Genomic DNA, 17,069 nt, shown 5'->3' with positions numbered 1-17,069 from the left:
AACACATGAGATTTGAATCACATTTACTCACAGTGGAATATACCGACCCTATATATATTGTCGTTTGTCGGTTCAGCTTTGATACCAACACGTTATATCACGTCTTTGGCCCAGCTGCCCTCTACCCTCTCTTCCCGCTAGGCATAAGATATTGTCATCTGTGCCCTCTTTGTTTAGGTTGCCGTTCTCCTCGTTTGGTAGCGTTTGTCACTACAGTTGTACCAATTGAAGGGTGAAATGGCCGGCGTGAATGCAGACACATGGGAGTTTGATGGTTCGGATTCCGAGACATCGCTGCTATCAAATGATGATCATGGCCACCGGTCGAATAATTTACTACCGCCATTGGACAGGTCCCAGTACACTGTAGGCTGGCTTTGCGCTCTGTCGGTAGAATACACTGCAGCGCGACAGTTCCTCGACCAAAGGCATCAAGCGCCCGACGATTTGCCTAGGAATAACGATAACCATTACACACTGGGTCAATTTGGGAAGCACAATATTGTCATCGCCATCTTGCCTATGGGGCAGTACGGAAATTCCTCTGCCGCGGCTGCTCTCAAGGACATGATCAACGCCTTCTACAAAATCCGAGTCGCACTGATGGTCGGTATCGCTGGTGGCGCACCATCTAAGAAGCATGATATTCGCCTCGGCGATGTGGTCGTCAGCAGCCCGAGCCATGGACATGGCGGCGTTCTCCAATACGATTTTGTCAAACGCATCCAGAGCCAAGAACACGCAAGGCAGGGGCCTCTTAATCTACCGCCGTCATCGTTACGGGCTGTCGTGGCCGCCTTGCAGACCGAGTACAAGGAACGGGGCCATGAGGTTGATAGGACCATCAAGGCAATTCTGCGGGTAAGGCCGCAGCTGCGATATGGGTTCCGGAAACCAGACCTCACTACTGACCGGCTGTATAAATCTGAAGTCACACACCCCGCCAACAACGAAGGATGCTGCGACGAAGTATGTGGCACTCAGCTTGAAAAGCTGGTGGAGCGGAAACGGCGCTCCTCTCGTCAGGATAACCCTGCGATCCACTACGGCGTAGTTGCGTCGGGGAAATCGCTGATAAAGGATGCCATGCTTCGAGATAACTTGGCTTTAGAGGATGGGGTTTTGTGTTTTGAAATGGAGGCGGCCAGGTTAATGAACTGGTTTTCCCGTTTGATTATTCGCGGTATATGCGACTATGCCGATACACACAAGAACAAAGAGGGGCGAGGCTATGCGGCAATGGTGGCAGCTGCGTATTCCAAGGACCTTCTCTATCAGCTTCCTCCACACTCGGTCGAGAACGAGCGCAAGTTGAAGGATGTTGTTGAGAGCGATTAGTTGTTTCCCCAAAAGCGAGCCCTGGAGGGGGTTTCCTCGACGGCCATCTCCCCTTACAATATATCTACAGAATGAAAATGAGAATACACTAATCAATATAGTAGTTCTTACTAGTGTCAAAACAGTCAGTCGCCGACTAGATGAAGCGGACAATCGCGAGATACTCCAATGGCTTTCAACAGTCGACTACCGCGCGGTCCAAATCCATAATTCCAGCCAACGACAGCGAGGAACTTGCCAATGGTTCCTGGATTCTGAAGCGTACTAGAGTTGGTTGAGGGCCGACAACCAGACACTATTTTGCCATGGCGACCCTGGAGCAGGAAAGACAATATTGACAGCCACCGTGGTTGATCATATTGACGCTAGCATCCAAAATGACGCCACCATCGGTCTCGCATACGTCTATTTTGACTTCCGAAGACGAGACGATCATAAGTCCGAGGAACTACTTGCGAACCTGCTGAAACAACTAACCCATCAACAAAGCTCCATGCCTGGGGATGTACAAGCTCTATACGACCAATGCAAGAATTTATACACACGGCCCTCTTTCGACGAAATCTTCAAGATTCCATGTTCTGTCAGAAGCCTCTATTCCAGGGTTTTCATTATTGCAGATGCATTAGACGAGTGCCATGCGAAGAGAGGGTGGCGAGACCGGCTTCCAGACGGGATATTCCGACTTCAGGAGGAGTGTGGGGTGAATATCATGGCGACGTCAAGGGCTCTCCCAGAGATAGCAAGCAGGTTTCGAAACCGCGATGGTATACATATCAGAGCCAAGAATGAGGATGTTAAGAAATCTCTAGAAAGTCGCATTAGCAAATTACCGACATTCGTCATGGAAGACCACGACTTACGGAGTGAGATCATCACAACGATAGCTCATAGAACCGATGGCATGTTCGTGTACCCCTAACATTACTTCCTCTAATCATGTTTATTCGATTACTTTGCCCTTTTCTATTTGTCTTCTATTTCGAAAAACGCACCGGATGCTAATCTTCGCCACAGGTTTCTGCTTGCCAGGTTGCACCTAGACTCTTTGGCCGACGGGCCGGAGATAGTAAGCAAGCCTTGGATAGCCTGCCCAGAGAGATAGATGCGACATATAAGGTGACTCTAAGCAGGATCAAGAGTCATCAAGGTAGAGGTAGCTACCTCAAGCTAGCCAGAAGGGTTCTCGGCTGGCTCGTATATGCAAAAAAGGTCCTTGCCAAGAATGAGCTCCGATATGCCGTTGCCGTTGAACTGGGTACACGGAAGCTGAATAAAGCATTTATTCCTAGTATCGACATGGCATGCTCTGTGTGCGCAGGCCTGGTGACGTTAGATGCAGAAAGAAACTTGATTCGCCTGGCGCATGACACCACGCAACAGTACTTTGAGGTCGCGGGAAGGAACTGGCTCCAGATTTCCGAGCTTGACATCGCCGAGGCTTGCATCACATGGCTTTTATTTGATGTCTTTGCAAGCGGAAATATGGATGATTTTGAAGGGCTATGCCAAATACACCCTTTGTACTCCTATGCTTGCGACTATTGGGGGCATCATGCTCGTTCCGCACCACATCTACGTAAAGACGAAGAGGCTATTGAGCTGGTTCTAGGATTCTTAAGAAACAGCAACAACGTTTGCAAGGAAATTGCCAAGCTGCGAGACGAGCTCCCATTCAAGGGTCCTTGCAGATTGAGCGCTTTCGAGTTGTACGCCGAGAGGCCGATTGGCATTCATATTGCAGCACGCTTTGGACTGAACTCTATAATCGTCAAGTTGATGAAGCCTACACATGGGCAGGCCCAGGGTGCGGAAGCCAGGGATAGGGATCGTCGCACGCCCGCGCATTATGCTGCGGCCAAAGGGCACACAGAGACAATTCGATTATTGCTCGAGAATGGCGCGAACAAAAATGCCCAGGACTGCCGTGGTCAGTCCTTACTACAGTACGCCATTGAGTGTGAGCATGAGGCAGCTGTTGAGCTGTTGGTCTCCTCCGGTGCTAGTATCGAAACCAGGGATTCGGAAACGACATTGGGGCTAGCCACCAAATGCCTACCGATTTTGCAACTACCTCTGAAGCGTGGTGCCAATATTGATGAGCGAAATGAGCTTGGTCAGACACCACTTATGGTCACCATAGATAATATGCGCCCCGAAAGTGCCCGACACCTGGTTGCGAGTGGTGCCAATGTCAACCTCGCGGGCGACTTTGGCCTGCCGCCATTATGGATAGCTCTAAGAGTATGTGACGCGGACTTGGTGGAATTGCTACTTGAATCAGGGGCCCAAATTGACGACAAGCACTACAAGGACAGCGATGGCGAAACAATATTATCATTGGCGGCAAGGTGTGGAGTGACCTCCATGGTAGAGTAACTGTTGAACAGAGGTGCCCGTGTAAACAACTCCGGGGGGTTTCTCACGCCACTACATGAGGCGGTTCATATGGGCCACGTGGAGGTGACAGAGCTTCTTCTAGACAATGGCGCCGAGCTTGACGTCGAGGATAAAAACGGGCGTACGCCACTAAGCATTGCGGCTGCCAAAGGCAATACGACACTTCTACAACTGCTGCTAAAGCGTGATGCTGGCGTAAACTTCAAGGCAAAATGCAACGGGCTGGCGCCTCTTCACAGGGCTGCTGAAAAGGGGAATGTGACCACCACAGAACTCCTTTGTGCTCGGGGGGGTGATATCAATATACGAGATGAGCTGGGAAAGACGCCACTACACAAGGCTGTTGAGTATGAGAAGAACACTGTCGTGAAGCTCCTGTGTGCTCGCGGAGCTGACGTCAATATACGAGATAGCGCGGGACAGACGCCACTACACAAGGCTGCTTGGTTCCCGTCTAATCGACAGACGGATATTGCAAAACTATGATAGCTAGTGGATCTCAGACTCAAATTCATAGCAAGGAAAATGAGGGAAGAACACCGCTATTCCTAGCGAGTTCCGGGGGAAATTCGGATATTGCACAGTTGCTACTCTCCCGCGGGGCTGATGGTAATGCAATAGACAAGGACTGAAGGACACCGTTGCATGAGGCCGCTGAGGGGGGGGCGTTCCTGGAAGTCGCTGAACTAGTAACTCGCCTATGGGTCTGATACCAAGCATTAAAGATGATGGCGGAAGGACGCCTGTTTGCCTTGCTATTTCAGCGGCGCAAGGGCTTTGTTTCCAGCGCTATAGCAGAATTGAGCGCACGATTGAGATACGAAAGACGCATAAACAAAGTTGGTTCAAGAAGACTGGTCACTTTTCCGCGAGGCCAACTAACGTTGTTGCTATAGACAGTGACGGAGTGATACGGCCATATATACGGAGTAACTCTTGAGGAGATATTGCGTCCTATGTGGCAAGATAGCAAAGCCCTCACTACGCATATATAGCAAGATAACTTGGCTTCGCGCAATGCCACAAGAGGGCAGACCGCGGCGTGTTGGGCCATGGATAGGTGATGTGGAGGTTTGCTCCCCTCTGGTTTCGAGACAGGGGAGAGAGAAAATCAGAGCTCATGAGATTGTTTGGCAGTCACCATGGTGGTGGAAGCTTTGTTGTTCATGGAATGATATCCCTGTATTAGTTTGGATGGTGCGGGAAACTTGGGTCATGTTGAATGGCTGTGAGTCGGATGTAGACGGGGGCGAGCGGCATTGACCCACCAAAAGGGCCGCGCCGTGCCGTTGGCCGTTCCCGGGACGGGGCACTTCGGAGCACCGAACGGAGCCGGTCACCGTTCCAGCCAGACTGACCAGGCAGCTGCAAGATTTGGCGCCCCCTATCTTCTTTATTTCTCCTTTCAATACATGAGTACATGCCGTAGGTGGTCAGCTCCTAATGTCTGGTATAATATGAGCACTCTCCTGCTACCTGTCGGCCCAGCGGCAAAGAAGTCAACTCGTAGTAATATCTACCAGGGCCCGTTGTAAAACTTGGCTGAGCCACGGCTGGATTGTGGTGGTGTTACTTGGAAGAGATTTGCGCTGGAGAGCATGCCAATGGCCTGCTTTCGATACTCAATGGCCTGGGTATCTTTTGGTAACCTTTGGCAAGGGTCGGGGTAGGCACCGCACATCGGACGACAAAATTGGCCATCGTACACTCTGTGCCGCGGCCATGTCCGGAAACTTTGAAGCTCTGCCACAGTTGCGTTCCCCGGTTCATTTCATGCTCTTGGCATATGAAAGAGGCTTGACATTGATTCCTCAACTTGCAGTGGATAGTCCCTCGCGATGCTCTGTACGAGATACTGAATGCTGGATCATTGCCAATACACGGAAGCCGTGTGCCTGCGTCAAGCTCCTCTCGTCGCTTCGGGCATCGCAAATGATGATATTGCGTGCATCCGCCAATTCAACGCCCGTTTATAACATCTTTGGCGTCACTTGGGTGCCCAACAAAGAGCCAACGTGGCTTTCCGTGATGTAAAAAAGGGAAGCCATGCGGCTATGTCGAGCCATGATGGCAAAGCCGGCTTTCCATGCGCGTTTAGGCCGGAAAACAGCCGTCAAGCAAAGTCGGAATACCGAGAAATATGGGGTCGGCTCAAGGCCCTAGGGGACCGGTGCATCTTTCAAGGCTAATAATGAGACACAAATGACCTTTGTTGAAGCACGACTCTTCAGTTTCATCAACGGTCAACGTCACACATGCTCCAACTGGCAAAAGAGATGAATACTCCTCGCACATGCCCGGATCTCGTCTCTCGGAGTGTTCCATGCCAAGACATTCGCCTGCAAGATGGTGTGACAAATCGACATATCATCTGGTCGACTCTGCAACATGACGCGCTGCTCAAGATTTTACAATCCTGCCAATCACGCTTGTCCTCTTCTGGGGTGCGGGCCCACCCATCATTTATTTGCTGGGCCCCCACCCAACGCGTGGCGGGCCTGGGCCACTTAGAGACAAAAAGCGCTGCGTCAACTCTGACAGCAGGAGCTCTGCTCCACTCCTTCCTTTTTAATCCCAGAGCACGTCTGGTGGCTTCAAATGTTTCGTATAAACTCGAGTACGAATGCATCCTCACCTCACCTCATCTCGTACCTCGCACCTCAGCTCCATACTTGTGACAGCCCTTGCTTGCATACATGCCCGCCACCTTCCTCCCCAATGTCCTTGTACCACCACCAACCTTGAATGCCAGTTGGCGACTCTAATCATCATTTTCGTCATCCCGCCATCACTTGCGACTGCCCGACTGCCCCTCATCCAACCGACGAACCAACACATCATCGCCATCTAGATCCTACGCCCTTTGCGACCCTACTCCATCGAACGCCTACCTGGCCTCGTTCTGTCTGGGCTCTCCCTGCTCCTCACGCCGCATGCAGGATACAGGCAGAATGTGGCCATTCACACATTGCGGCAAAGGCGCCTGCAACCCCCGCGGCCTGAATACCACCGACTCCAAGGCGCTGGTCGCCTTGTTCCCCTTTGCGGCAGCCTTCGTCGTCGTCAATATACTCGTCGTACGACACGTGTTCCCCAAACTGAGTCGTGCACACGATGAATACCGCGATGGCGAAGACCATTACCTCCCTGCGCATGCCCCGCCCGCTTTGCGACAAGCTCACGCCGAACATGGCGCAAAAAGCTGGAAACGACGAGGTGCTGCTTGGACATTCGGCGCCACCGTTGCGCTGGCCTTCACCTTGGGCCTCATCATACTCGCTGAAATATTGGAGGTGGTTGACCCAGTGGCCAAGAACCTGGCGTTGCATCTTACTGTCCCGTCTCTGCTTTTCCTGCTGATCGTCTTGGTCCCGTGGCTGCAATGCCGAGCCATCATGACCAGCGCGGGATGGAGCTTCCAGCGCACAGCCAAGGGGTCCATCCCCAAGGTGGCCTGGGCTCTGCAGTTCATGCTGTTTGGCGCCTGGCTGTTCACCTTCTGGTCCGTAGGCAATACCGTGCCAGAATCAGCCACCAAGGACCTGTATGAGCGCGGCATCAAGCGGACATCCTCCGAGACACTGACAAAGGAGTGTCTCGAGAGGGTCGGTGTCGTGGGAATCTGCCTCATGGCTCTGTTGGCCGGTTTTGCGTCCGTGTCTACGCCCTGGCACACCTTCGTGGATGCAGCAACAAGGAGGAAACGGCCGGTGACAGAGGCTGACGTCAACAGGAAACAGACTGGTCTGGAGGCTACCAGAGAGATGCTCGTTACGAAGCGCCATCAACTTCAACAGCTGGAAAGAAAAGCTCAAAACTCTACTACTGCTCCACAGGGCTCGACAGGTCTCGTGGGCAAAATGATGGGAACATTCCGTGGAATTTCAAGCGACGAGGCCGAGATGCGCGCATTGAGAGTCGACATCTCTGGTCTGGAAACCATGGAAGCGAACCTCGCATCCAACCTATCCATGATGCAGAACCACCGCGCTGCCACGGTCCGAGCCTCAACAGTATGTGGCCGAATCATGTTGGTGCCTTCATACGTCTTTGCAGGCTACTGCGTGTACCGAATTCTCGCCACCACCCTCACCACCTTTCGACGAATCCATTCCCCGTCAGCCAGTTTCGCCAACAGCGACCCCATCAACAGATTTCTCGGCCTCATGGCCCGGCACTGGGACCCAAAGCTGGACCAACTCGCATGGGCAAGAACAATCAGCTTTGCCTTGAGCGGCGTCATCTTACTAGCCAGCGCAAACAGCGTTGTCCAGACATTCCACCTCTTTGCCAAATGGACGCCTGGTTTGCTGCGGCACGCACAGGCAAACTTGGCTTTGACAATTGGGCAAATCACAGCCACCTATGTCATTTCTGCATCCCTGTTACTCAGAAGTCAACTACCGGCCAAGGCAGGAGTGGCTGTTACTGGCGTGCTCCAAGGCGCCCTGAGTCCATCCTTTGTGGACCACTGGTTCGAAATGTGGTTTTTGTCGGGAAGTGTTTTGACCTTCTTTGGCATCTGGATGGGACGCAAGTTATCCAAAGGGTTCGGCGATGATGAATGGGATGACTACGGGATGGAAGAGATGGGAGCAAAGCGGTCATAGCTAGCATAAACACGTGCATGTATCTGGAAAGCATCTTTTTTTTTGTGCGTTGGAGTTGGGAGTTTCGCCATTTTATAGCTGGACTCGGTCTTTCGTAAATATATCAAACCAGGCTTCGTGCCTCAGTGCTCGTTTACCCTCATCCTCGATGCTCAATGCTCCATCCATTCCATGTATCATTCCAAAGCCACGCCCGGTGCAAGCCAATCTCACCACAGCATCCACATACATCCCATGCTTCCACCATCAAGGTCCCTTGTTCGCCTTGCCCCCAAACTTGGTCATCAACCTCGGGCCATCCATCTCCCTCTCCTTCTCCTTCTCCCCATTCTCGCCATACAACCTGAACCCTTCCAAAATACTCCTCCAAGACCCCTCGCTCACGAACCCAATGTCCTCGCCGTCAGCCCACCGTCCGGCCTCAACCTCCGCCTGCGTCGCCCACGCCCACCGGTCATGCTCCCTCTCATCCAGCCTCACCACGCCGCCGTCGCCCAGGTCCTCGTCCACGTCCACCACGACCGTCACCTTGCCCCACCTCAGCATGCCGTGCCTCTCGTCGGACTCCCAAAACGACACCGTCCTCGCGTCGTCCCCCTCGTTCCGCGCCTCCTCCCCCTTCCCCTCGGCCTCCAGGTCCGCCGGCGCCCGCGGCGCCTCCTCCAGCATCCCCACGGGATACAGCATCCTCCTGGCCCCCAGCCCCGTCTCCTCGCGCAGCTCGCGCCGCACCCCGTCCAGCACGCTGCCGTCCTTGCGGTCCGATGTCGACCCCCCGGGGATCTCCCACCTCAGCGGGTACGAGTCGCTCGGCGCACGGCGCAGGAGGAGCGTCTGCGCCGCGCCCTCCCACCTGCGGAACACCATTGCCGCCGCCATGAGGCGCTGCAGGTGCGGTCTCGAGGAGAGGAATTCCGACGGCGAGCACTTCAAGCACGCGGGGATGGCGTCGGAGACGGTGTAAGGCTCGTCCATGGCTACGATGTTTTTTTTTGTTTTTTTTTTTGGTGTGTTGGCTGTCAAGGGAAAAGTTCCGTAGGGCGCGGGGTTCCACTGGCGAGATGACGTTATGGGGTCACGGAGCGCATGTGCTAGAGTTGTGAATCCGCAGCATGGCCGCGGCGATAAATGGTCTGGTATTTACAAAGTTTGACACGTCAGGTAGGTGCCCAGTCACCCCCTTCCCCCCCCCCTCCAACGTCACCACACTCACGGCCACACGAAGAAGGCGTCACTTTTCAGAAAATATATATATTACCAAATCAAAGGCACTAGCACCGCAAGATTCCCAATTCAGTCCCACTCATCCCCAACCCACGCCCCTTCGCCTCGCTCTCTCCTTTTCCATGGGCCCCCCTTTTTTTTTGCTAAGAACAGATCGCCATGCCAGTTATCATCAAAACTCATCAGTCGTGTAGTTCGTAGCATGCATCCATTAATCAGCGCGGTGAAGAAAAAAGATGGAAACCAGAAGAAGAGAAGAAAATCTTCCGCGTCGGCACGCCAAAACACTGACTTTGCGTCGGGAGTGGAAGAGGGGGGAACTTTGAAACAGAAGGAAGGCGTGTCCATGTATCCCAGAAATAAAAGGCTAGGTAGATGTTTGTATTTCCTCGTCATATAGAGAAATATCAGCGTCTTTCTTTCTTTTCTTCATTCCCGGAGAAAAACAAAACACGAGTTTCAAAGGTTGGGGGAAAAAATGATAGGTCTGGGATCCATGGGCGCTATCTTGCGATGGCATCTATAGTCGTTAAACGAAATACGGAAAGAAAAAGAGAACAAAAAGAGAAATCGAGTGGTTAAGAAAAAACGGAAGGGGGAGGCGTGACTAGAATGTACAATTTCATTGCTCTTTTTCTTGTGGTGTCTCCCCTTTTACGCCAGCGGGCGTCCTTGACGTCCCTTTTTGTTCGGCACAGTCGTCCATCCATCCTCGTCCACCGGGGTGGTCTCGCCCTCGCCTGCCCCCTGGGCAGCAGAAGCTTGCTGGTCTCGTGCTCCGTTGGCACGAGGTCCTCCTCGGCCTTCATTGCGGTGTCCTCGGGCCGCACCGCCACGGCCCCGACCACCACCTGGGGGTCCGCGAGGGACGCGCTGATCGTTGGAGGCCGATCTCCAGTTTCCAGACTCAGTGGCCCTTGACTTGAAAGCTTCCTTGGGTTCCCGGGACTCCCGGCTTCTTGGCGCTCCCTTTTGCTCCGTAGACGCTCCGTTTTGCTTCTCGTCAGCTTCGTTCTCAGCAGATTTGGTCTCTGGCTCCTTGGCTTCGTCGGCCTGTGCAGCGGCCGCCGCCGCAGCGGCCGCAGCAGCTTCAGCTTCTTCCTTCTCAGCAGCGGCCTGCTTGGCAAGTCGTCGCTCCTCCTTTGCCTTTTCATCGGCTTCTCGCTTTTCCCGGATGGCAATCTGGCGCTTTTCCTCGATTTCTTGCTCACGGGCCGCTGTGTTGATGGGTCGAGCGGCTCCGAATGGGCTAGCCTTGGAGTCGCCGCTAGAAGTGGTGGTGGGAGCAGCCTCAGTAGTCTCGGTGACAGTCCGCTTCTGCAGGTTCAAGCGGGGGCGGCCTCCTTGGGCAGCGGGTGCAGGTGCCGAGGGAGAAGCAGCGGTTTCAGTCTCTTCTTGGGCCTTGGCAGCATCAGGGCGCATGCTAGAACGCCACTGGAAGTCCTTCTCGGCAGCAGTAGGAACACGTTCGGGTTGCTCTCGTCGAGGAGGCCGTGAACCTTCCTGTCGTCCCTCGCCCCAAGAGGCAGAGCCTTGACGAGATCCACGGTGAGATTCGCCCCGCTCACCCATGCCTTCGGGAGCAGGACGAGATCGGCTGCCTTCACGAGGTCCAGGGCCACCCTCCTGAGGAGGCAGAGGAGAAAGAGGTCCGCGTCGTTCCCAGTTCATCTCACGAGGAGCACGAGGTTCAGCAGCAGGGTCACGAGGAGGGCGACGCTCACGATCACCACCAAAGTCGGAACCAGTACGGCCGCCACGCCCAGGAAGGTCCGGAAGAGGTCCCTTGCGAGTCCAGTCACTAAGATCGCGAGACGATTCGCCACCGCGGCTGTCACCACCACGAGCTGAATATTGTCAGTTGATCCATCGTCAGCCAGCATTGGCGGCGGCAGCAACTTACGAGGGTCGGCAATCTTAATCTTGATCATTCGTCCATTGAAGGATTCTCCATCGAGGGTCAAGGCCTTTTTGAGCCCTTCGATATCAGCAAACTCGACATATCCGAAACCCTTGGGACGCTGCATCTCGCGGTCCTCAATAATGCGAACGCTGACAATCTCACAGCCCTCGAAGAATTCAGTGACGGTCTCATTGGTAGCGTCATAGGCAAGGTTACCAAGGTGGGCAGTGAATGGGGGCTTATCGGGAAGTTTCTGAGGAAGGTTCTCCCTAATGGAGGAGTAGCCTGGCTTGCGGTTAGCAATGAAAGCTGACGACTGAAGTATCCGCAAGTACTGACCCCTATCCTGCCAATTCGACATGCCACTGTTGCCACCTCCAAAGCGAGGTCGGTCGCTAGGGGGTAGAGGCTGAGTGCCTAGTTACACATTGTTATTAACATCACTACTACGCGTCTCGACAAATCGGAAGTCCCAATCATACCGGTGACTGCAAGCGAGGGTCCGTGTCAGTTTTGGCTTCAGCATGCTATGGCGTAGACATCCGACTCACCATAAGTTTCCTCAACTTCATCAGCCCAAGACCCTCCTCCAAAACCTGAGGATTGGATTAGCAAACGGACACGACACACCACCACATGGGAAGGTTGGTGGCGGGGTTCGTGATAGCCCCGCGACTAGCAACGCACCACTATCAGTCAGAAAGTCCCCCAGGGACATTTTCTGCTGTTCCTTCTTCTTGGGAGCTGCAGCACAATAAACCGTCAGCCATGCTCTGAATTGGTTGACGAGTCCGTCTCTGGTATTTCGGGGTCGGGCATACCCATGATTGCGGCGTGGGCGGCTACGCGCAACCGAGTCAAAGACCGATGCGCGCAGAACTAAAAGTCGACAGGCGAAGAGCCGAACCGAGCAGCTCTCTCCTCGTCAAGCGGGCAAAGGGAACGACGGGCAATGTCGCTGGTTCCGAAGAAGATAAAATTTTCTGCTTTTTTTGTCCAAGCCAGGGATTGGCGCGGGATCGGAACGATCGCGATAGTTGACAAGACCCCGACGAGCGTTGCCGTGTCTGGGGTTGTTTCGAGTCGAAATTTGCTCGGGCGTGGAAAAAATGTTGGAGTCTGTGAGGGTTGCCTTCAATTTTCGCCAGCCAGGGAGTGGGATGCGCTAGTCCTATTTAAATCTAGCCCAGATGTGCCGATGTGCGGCTTGACGGGGCCCTGGGTGAGGGACAGCTTGCACATTGAACATATGAAGGCCTTTGGGGCTTTGGTCCAGCTCCTATTGGGCCGTCCCGGGGACTGAGTGAGCACCTACAGTGGGTGGGTGGTGCTGTAGAGAGGAAGTTCGCCATGTGTGTAAGCAGTTCAGCCAACCAGACCAAGGTTCTCCATTTGTGCGTTCATGCTGGGATCCACCTCGGACCACTATGGGGTCCCGCTTCAAAAGTTGCAAGTTGCAAGTCGAGGTAACTCAAGGTTAACGATAACGAACCAACGTGAGCCAACGCAAGAGTGACAGCTATGAGCATCTGACCCTTACCGCGTCGCATATCAGGGACCGAACATGGTCCTTTCATAAAGCTGGCCTCAATTTTGCCTCGGGGGTCCAGCGAATACTTCGTACCACAGCGCCGCTAAGTCTTGGCAACCTCTGCCGGAGCGAAGCCTTTCAAGATGACATCAAACGGCGATGACAGAGCAGCAAACACGCAACGGAGGCCGCAAAGGCCAGGATTCTTTCCTCCCGAATTTGCAGAGCTTTTTGTACCGCCATTAAAGGTAGGTGTCTACTCGGGTATGTCAGCTTCCACTGTCTTGCACCTCTGCGTCACTGAGAAAATTTTGTCTGAGACGCAAACAGGTACGGCGGGTGTTTTGGCCGGAGTAGGCGGAGCAATTGCCAGAGATACCAGCCCCGTAGCCAGCGGAGTATTCTCTGGAGTGCAATGGTTCATGCTGGGCAGCAGCTTCTGGTGTAGGTCAAGTCTTACATGGCAACTCTTCAATCACGCCAAATGGTCATCATCTTGACTTACGCTCATAACAGTCACCAGATCTGTAGGAATAAAAGCGTACGGGGGCGAAGAAAGAATGACAACAACAAACAAAGCTTGTGTCAGTGGCTTGGCTGGTTCGACAGCGGGAGCCGTGGCCGGATTGGCTCGTGAGTATTATCCTTCACATTGACGATGCGTCCCTCTAGCTGATGGTTCATGACAGGTGGCCCTGCGAGACTATTGCCAGCCATGGTTATATGGGGTTTGGTGGGAGCAGGTGGGCAGGCAATTGCCAATCGTTCGGCACCATCACAGACTAGCAAAAGCAGTGACGGCAGCAGTTGGCTTTCAAAACTGAGCCCGTTGAAGAAGTTGACCGATGAGGAGTATATCGATATGATGAAGGAGAAGATTTTGAAAGTAGAAGTGGATATTGCTTTGATTGATGATCGAATTGCCGAACTCAAAGCTGCTGAAGAGGCAAAGGGGGTTCGAAGGCAGGACGGAGATGCTTCGCGATGATAACAAGGTGAATAGATGGAGACAAATGCATCGTGGGGGGTTGAGCAATGCCTGAATCAGAAGCGTGGAATAAGATGGGTACGTTTGTAACATCAGAGACATGACACTGTGTTCTATGCGGAAGGTAACACTACAAGAATTTAGGATAGAATATTGTAATATTTCGTGGATCAGCTATTCTGGCCGCCTCCGAGTGGGCAAATCACGCGGAGTACTTTGTCACCAAGCATCACGCAGCGTGCTGCTTTCTGTAATTGTGATATCTTGTCTAGTCAGCCACCTGTCACTGTTGACTGAGGAGGTTTCGTCAGACTTGATCACGCATCCCTCGCATTTTCAAGCGAGAGGAGCCTTACCGTCGCTCGTGTAACCAAATGAGAGGGCAAAATTAAGGAAAGAAAAAGACAAGGGAAAAAAAGAGAATAAAGAAAGAATTAATATTTATTGCGATTATTTCTTCACTTGGTCCAAGTTACATAGGCACATGACCGGCTTCACGCATCACGGCTTCTGAGAATACTCCTTGGCCCGATGCTTAGGGTAGCGAGCTAGGTCGCGATCAACAACATGGAAGTTGACGGAGAGTTTTGTGCGCTAAGCCCACACATCAGATAATGCGCTAGCAATGCCCCGCTGTCAAAACATGGACTTGACAGGACCGGGAAGAAGCCAGGAAGCAGGAGGTCGGAAAGATCTGCACATTCTAGGTGCCAGATGGCAAGGCGGACTGTCGGACTAGTGCCATAGCAATATATCGTCGTTGTCCAATATCGCTCGTACTTGTCTAACTGAACAAAGCGAGCCTGATGTCGCGACACGCTGGTTGTCGTGTTGTTGATTTGATAGCCTAGTCGGTCGGTACCCATACGACATGGATCATGGGGCGCAGAAGTGTTCTGCCGACTGGCATGATGAGGCTATTGGTCATCCACACCTCATGCACCCCGGGCCAGAAGGTGACGGACATAATATAGAGAATTAGACCTCTGATTAAGCATCGACACGGTCATCGGCCAAGCAAAGTATTGCATGCTTGCTGTGGCGTTGCCCGTGGTATTGCCCTGATATTGACGGGACGACGGGACCCAGCCATTCGAACCAACGCCCACCAATCCCTATCAATGACGAGCATGGGACATTGGGACCAAACACAAGGAGCTTAATACTGAATTGCGATGCAGAATTTGCTTAACCTGCAAACTATTCACTGGCAGCAACAGTAGTACAAGTGTGTGCGGCTCTGCAGCATCGACAGCAACATTGACACACGTCACGTCACGCCCAAGCAATCTCCGCTCCATTCTTGCCTCGAGCACTACTCGTGCCACGCCCCACCATTAGGTAATTCAGCTACAGAAGCTCTCACCACCTAAGGTGGTGCTTATCACCAAGGCGGGCACATCAGCAAGGCGGGCACTTACAGATAAATAGTACTAGTAAAAAAGAAAAGAAGAGGAAAGAAAGAAAGAAAAGGAGAAAAGAAAGGAGAGAAAACAGAGGAAAGAAGAGGAGAGAAGAAAAAAGGAGAAGGAGAAGGGGAGGGAGGGGAAGGAAGGAAAGAGAAGGGGGCGGAAAGGGGACAGAAGAAAGGAAGGAAAAGAGAAGAGAAAAGGAGAAGAGAAAAGAAAGAGAGGGGAGAGGAGGGGGAAAGAGGAGGAGAGGAGGGAGACGGGAAAGGAGGGGAGTAAGAGAAAAGGAAGGGAGAAAGGAGAAGAAGGGAGAGGGGGAAGGGAAGGGGAAAGAAGAAGAGGGGAGAAGAAAAAAGGGAAAAAGGAAGAAGAAAAGGGAGAAGAAGGGAAAAGAAAGAGAGAAAAAGAGAGAGAAAAGAGGAGAGAGAGGAGAAAAGAGGGACAGAAAAGGAGGAGAAGAGAAAAAGAAGGGGAAGGAGGGGGAGGGAAGGGTGAAGGAAAAGGAAGAGAAAGGAGAGAAAGAGAAAGGAAGGAAGGATTAAGGAGGTGGAGAGGAGAGAGAGAGAACTCTAAAATAGAGGGAAGGGAAGAAGAGAGAGAGAAGAGAGGAAAACGAGAGCTCTAGGAGAATGAGTGAAATTAGAAAAAAAAGATTCTTAAGTTTGTATTTTTAAAAAATTTAAAAAAAATAGATTTAATTTAATTATATTATATTTATTTTAAGTATTCTAAAAAAAATAAAATTAAATAATAAAATACTAATATTACTAATTTATTTAAATTTATATATATTTAAATATAATATATTTATTTAAATATTTAAATATTTACATCTTATAACCCTAACCTGCCCCGCCTTGCTGATGTGCCCGCCTTGGTGATAAGCACCACCTTAGGTGGTGAGAGCTTCTGTAGCTGAATTACCTAATGGTGGGGCGTGGCACGAGTAGCTGCACGCTCGCCGCCTGCTGACCATTCATTCATTTGCCATGTCCTGATGTCCCCCCAGTCTTGTCCAAGGAGTGCCTCTACTTGCACCCATGTATGGAGTACACCCGCACCCTGCCCCGTGCCCCGTCATGGTGTCTATTGTGGCCCTAAGCCCTCGGATCGCACAAGTACCGCTACCCTGAATCCAAGTACCCAGTCGTAGCGGCTCCAGCCCACCCTTCCACTGAGCCCCAGACCACGCTGCCGCCCGAACTCAAGCGCTGCACTGCAGGCGACGATCATGTATTCTATTTGATGTAACCAAACATTGAAGGCATTGCTGGCACTCCGTAGGTACATCCATCTATTTCTCCATGTCCGACCTCCGTAGCATTATTTGTGCATTTTTTTTTTTTTGACGACGGGTCTCCTCCCTCGATTATTTCTCTTCTCCTGTTGCTATCTACAAAGCCCTTTCCGCGCCTGCAAGGCTTCCCTGACCTCTTATTCTGTTTGCTGCCATAATCCCTTTCTTTGCTCGCGGCCCCTCGAAGAGGTCCAGGACTCCGTCCAGCCCGCCCCGACACATCCGCCACGTATCCTGGGCTTCCAGCTCCTCCAACTGCTTGCACTCTCACCACGCCCCTCTGCTGTGACATTCCGGGGGAACGGCCTTGGTCACCGGCATACTCGGCTCGGTGCGCAATCGGAAAATTTGTGTCGCCAAGCTGCTCGG

General features: G+C 52.4%; 6 protein-coding genes across 6 annotated transcripts; 5 read left to right on the top strand and 1 right to left on the bottom strand.

Annotated features, from left to right (window-relative positions):
• Positions 1–237: 237 nt before the first annotated feature.
• Positions 238–1,338, top strand: J3458_020294 (uncharacterized protein; the record flags this gene model as incomplete). Its single annotated transcript, XM_007812289.2, has 1 exon — positions 238–1,338. The coding sequence occupies one exon, from the start codon at positions 238–240 to the stop codon at positions 1,336–1,338; it is 1,101 nt and encodes a 366-aa protein (XP_007810480.2).
• An 844-nt stretch (positions 1,339–2,182) lies between these two features.
• J3458_020293 (uncharacterized protein) lies at positions 2,183–3,717 on the top strand (the record flags this gene model as incomplete). Its single annotated transcript, XM_066121957.1, has 2 exons — positions 2,183–2,248; positions 2,356–3,717. 2 exons carry the CDS (start codon positions 2,183–2,185, stop codon positions 3,715–3,717), a joined length of 1,428 nt encoding a protein of 475 aa, XP_065972947.1.
• A 69-nt stretch (positions 3,718–3,786) lies between these two features.
• J3458_020292 (uncharacterized protein) lies at positions 3,787–4,224 on the top strand (the record flags this gene model as incomplete). The annotated part of the gene is made up of 1 exon (XM_066121956.1): positions 3,787–4,224. The coding sequence occupies one exon, from the start codon at positions 3,787–3,789 to the stop codon at positions 4,222–4,224; it is 438 nt and encodes a 145-aa protein (XP_065972946.1).
• Positions 4,225–5,460: 1,236 nt separating this feature from the next.
• On the top strand, positions 5,461–5,772 carry J3458_020291 (uncharacterized protein; the record flags this gene model as incomplete). Its single annotated transcript, XM_066121955.1, has 1 exon — positions 5,461–5,772. The coding sequence occupies one exon, from the start codon at positions 5,461–5,463 to the stop codon at positions 5,770–5,772; it is 312 nt and encodes a 103-aa protein (XP_065972945.1).
• An 899-nt stretch (positions 5,773–6,671) lies between these two features.
• On the top strand, positions 6,672–8,348 carry J3458_020290 (uncharacterized protein; the record flags this gene model as incomplete). Its single annotated transcript, XM_007817902.2, has 1 exon — positions 6,672–8,348. One exon carries the CDS (start codon positions 6,672–6,674, stop codon positions 8,346–8,348), a length of 1,677 nt encoding a protein of 558 aa, XP_007816093.2.
• A 1,256-nt stretch (positions 8,349–9,604) lies between these two features.
• On the bottom strand, positions 9,605–12,569 carry TIF3 (Eukaryotic translation initiation factor 4B). The gene is made up of 7 exons (XM_066123072.1): positions 12,297–12,569; positions 12,166–12,219; positions 12,027–12,071; positions 11,958–11,963; positions 11,815–11,892; positions 11,476–11,760; positions 9,605–11,419 (listed from the first exon to the last, which is right to left on the bottom strand). The coding sequence occupies exons 1-7, from the start codon at positions 12,298–12,300 to the stop codon at positions 10,227–10,229; spliced, it is 1,665 nt and encodes a 554-aa protein (XP_065972944.1). The 5' UTR covers positions 12,301–12,569; the 3' UTR covers positions 9,605–10,226.
• Positions 12,570–17,069: the final 4,500 nt, after the last annotated feature.

This window comes from Metarhizium acridum, assembly GCF_019434415.1.
Source record: "Metarhizium acridum strain ARSEF 324 chromosome Unknown scaffold_573, whole genome shotgun sequence".
NCBI classification, from domain to species: domain Eukaryota; kingdom Fungi; phylum Ascomycota; class Sordariomycetes; order Hypocreales; family Clavicipitaceae; genus Metarhizium; species Metarhizium acridum.
Note: the sequence above shows the minus strand (reverse complement) of the source record. Positions and strands in the feature narration are given on the sequence as shown.